We start from the raw sequence: 1,412 nt of genomic DNA, 5'->3' as shown, positions 1-1,412 counted from the left end.
ATGACTATTGTCATGAAGTCATTCGGTAAATAATGACACTTTTAATGCAAAGTTGCTCTAAAAGTAAAATTAAAAGTCCATTAAAAATGCCAACTTTACATGATTTTGTACATTATAATTTAATGCAAATGACAACAGTCTGACATTCATAAAGACGTCTTTATGTTTATGACAGATGTTATGTCATGTCAGTCTTTTGCACATCCCTTCATATAAAGTGTTACCAAAATCTGCAGCCAGTAAAACATTGTTTCATTTCTCTCAAAGCCTAAATTATACACAACATTGTCTGTATCAAATATTGTCAAGTAAAATATTAAACATTCATTCAAAGTCAAATGCAGGTTGCATTAAAATAATCAACTCTGTTACTGGATCAACCTGCCTGACAGCAATAGCATGGCTAGCTGCTGATTGGCTGTTCCTGGCCAAGCGGTGTAATTCTGCAGAACACCTGAAGGGGGCAGAGCAGCTCCATTTCTTTCACAGATTGTCTGTCTCATGTTAGGACAGCAAAAGTTATAATACATATGTAAAATCTGTTAAGTTCACCGTCTGGGAAATATTACCACCAGTAGCGGCGGTTCACCTGGAATCCGCAGCCAATCAGCTGAGAGAACTCAGGAAGCTGCTTCAGGTTCAGGTGACACTGCTGCAGCTTCGTCTCCATGGAAACGGACAATGAGATCAGCATGAAGATGAACTGGGCTCGAACCAGTCTGTCCAGTTCAGTTCATTCTGCTAATCTGACCATCAAACTGATCAATAATCTGACAATCAGCAAATTGATTCATCAGCCAATCAGGATCAGTCGACAGCCTGATAAATTAAACTGATCTTTAATGAAGCGATTTCATCTCCTGATAGGCTCGTGCCTCTGGTCCCTCTGTGACGTCACTTCCTGTTATGTGTCCAGGTCCTGTGACCAACGCCGTCATCATGGCCGTCTCAGCTAACATGTTCCTGCCGGACAGTCGGCCCGCCGTCCCGCTGCCCCGCTTCAGCCGACACCTGCAGGCCCCCGAGGGCCCCGACGCCGAGGGGGGCGGGGCCTGGGTCCGCCCCGCCCTCCATGCACAGGTGAGGGTCCACAGGTGAAGCTCCGCCTCCGCTGGAGTCAAATTTAATCCGTTCATCTTAATTCAGTGGATTCATTCGGACCAGAATGGATTCTGAGTTAAATTCAGTTTCATTGAGTTGATCAACTTTAAGTTTTTATCATTATTAAAGGTTCCACCCTTTTTGTGTGCGTAGCTCCCTCTGAGGCCTGGACTGTCCAGCTGAAAACCAAAACATCACAGACAGCAAGTGAAAAATGTAACCACAGAGTTGGAGTGTTGCTAGGTAACCACAGAGTTGGAGTGTTGCTAGGTAACCACAGAGTTGGAGTGTTGCTAGGTAACCACAGAGTT

The 1,412-nt window shown here is 44.4% G+C and overlaps 1 protein-coding gene across 3 annotated transcripts in view; it reads left to right on the top strand.

Moving 5' to 3' along the window:
• Positions 1-1,412, top strand: part of wdr18 (WD repeat domain 18) — a 7,369-nt gene that overhangs the window by 4,052 nt on the left and 1,905 nt on the right. Inside the window, exons 8-9 of one of the 3 annotated variants that reach the window (XR_001776575.1) lie at positions 917-1,080; positions 1,255-1,398. Coding sequence is in view for 2 of the 3 variants with exons in the window: in XM_017304557.1 (XP_017160046.1) it covers positions 917-1,080; positions 1,255-1,284 (194 nt within the window). In the remaining variant the exon portion in view is untranslated. Of the gene's footprint in view, positions 1-916; positions 1,081-1,254; positions 1,407-1,412 lie in introns of those variants that run through there. The other 2 variants (XM_017304557.1, XM_008406530.2) reach the window with 2 other exon arrangements.

Source organism: Poecilia reticulata, linkage group LG4, assembly GCF_000633615.1.
Source record: "Poecilia reticulata strain Guanapo linkage group LG4, Guppy_female_1.0+MT, whole genome shotgun sequence".
NCBI lineage: Eukaryota > Metazoa > Chordata > Actinopteri > Cyprinodontiformes > Poeciliidae > Poecilia > Poecilia reticulata.
This window is presented reverse-complemented; position numbering and strand designations above follow the sequence as displayed.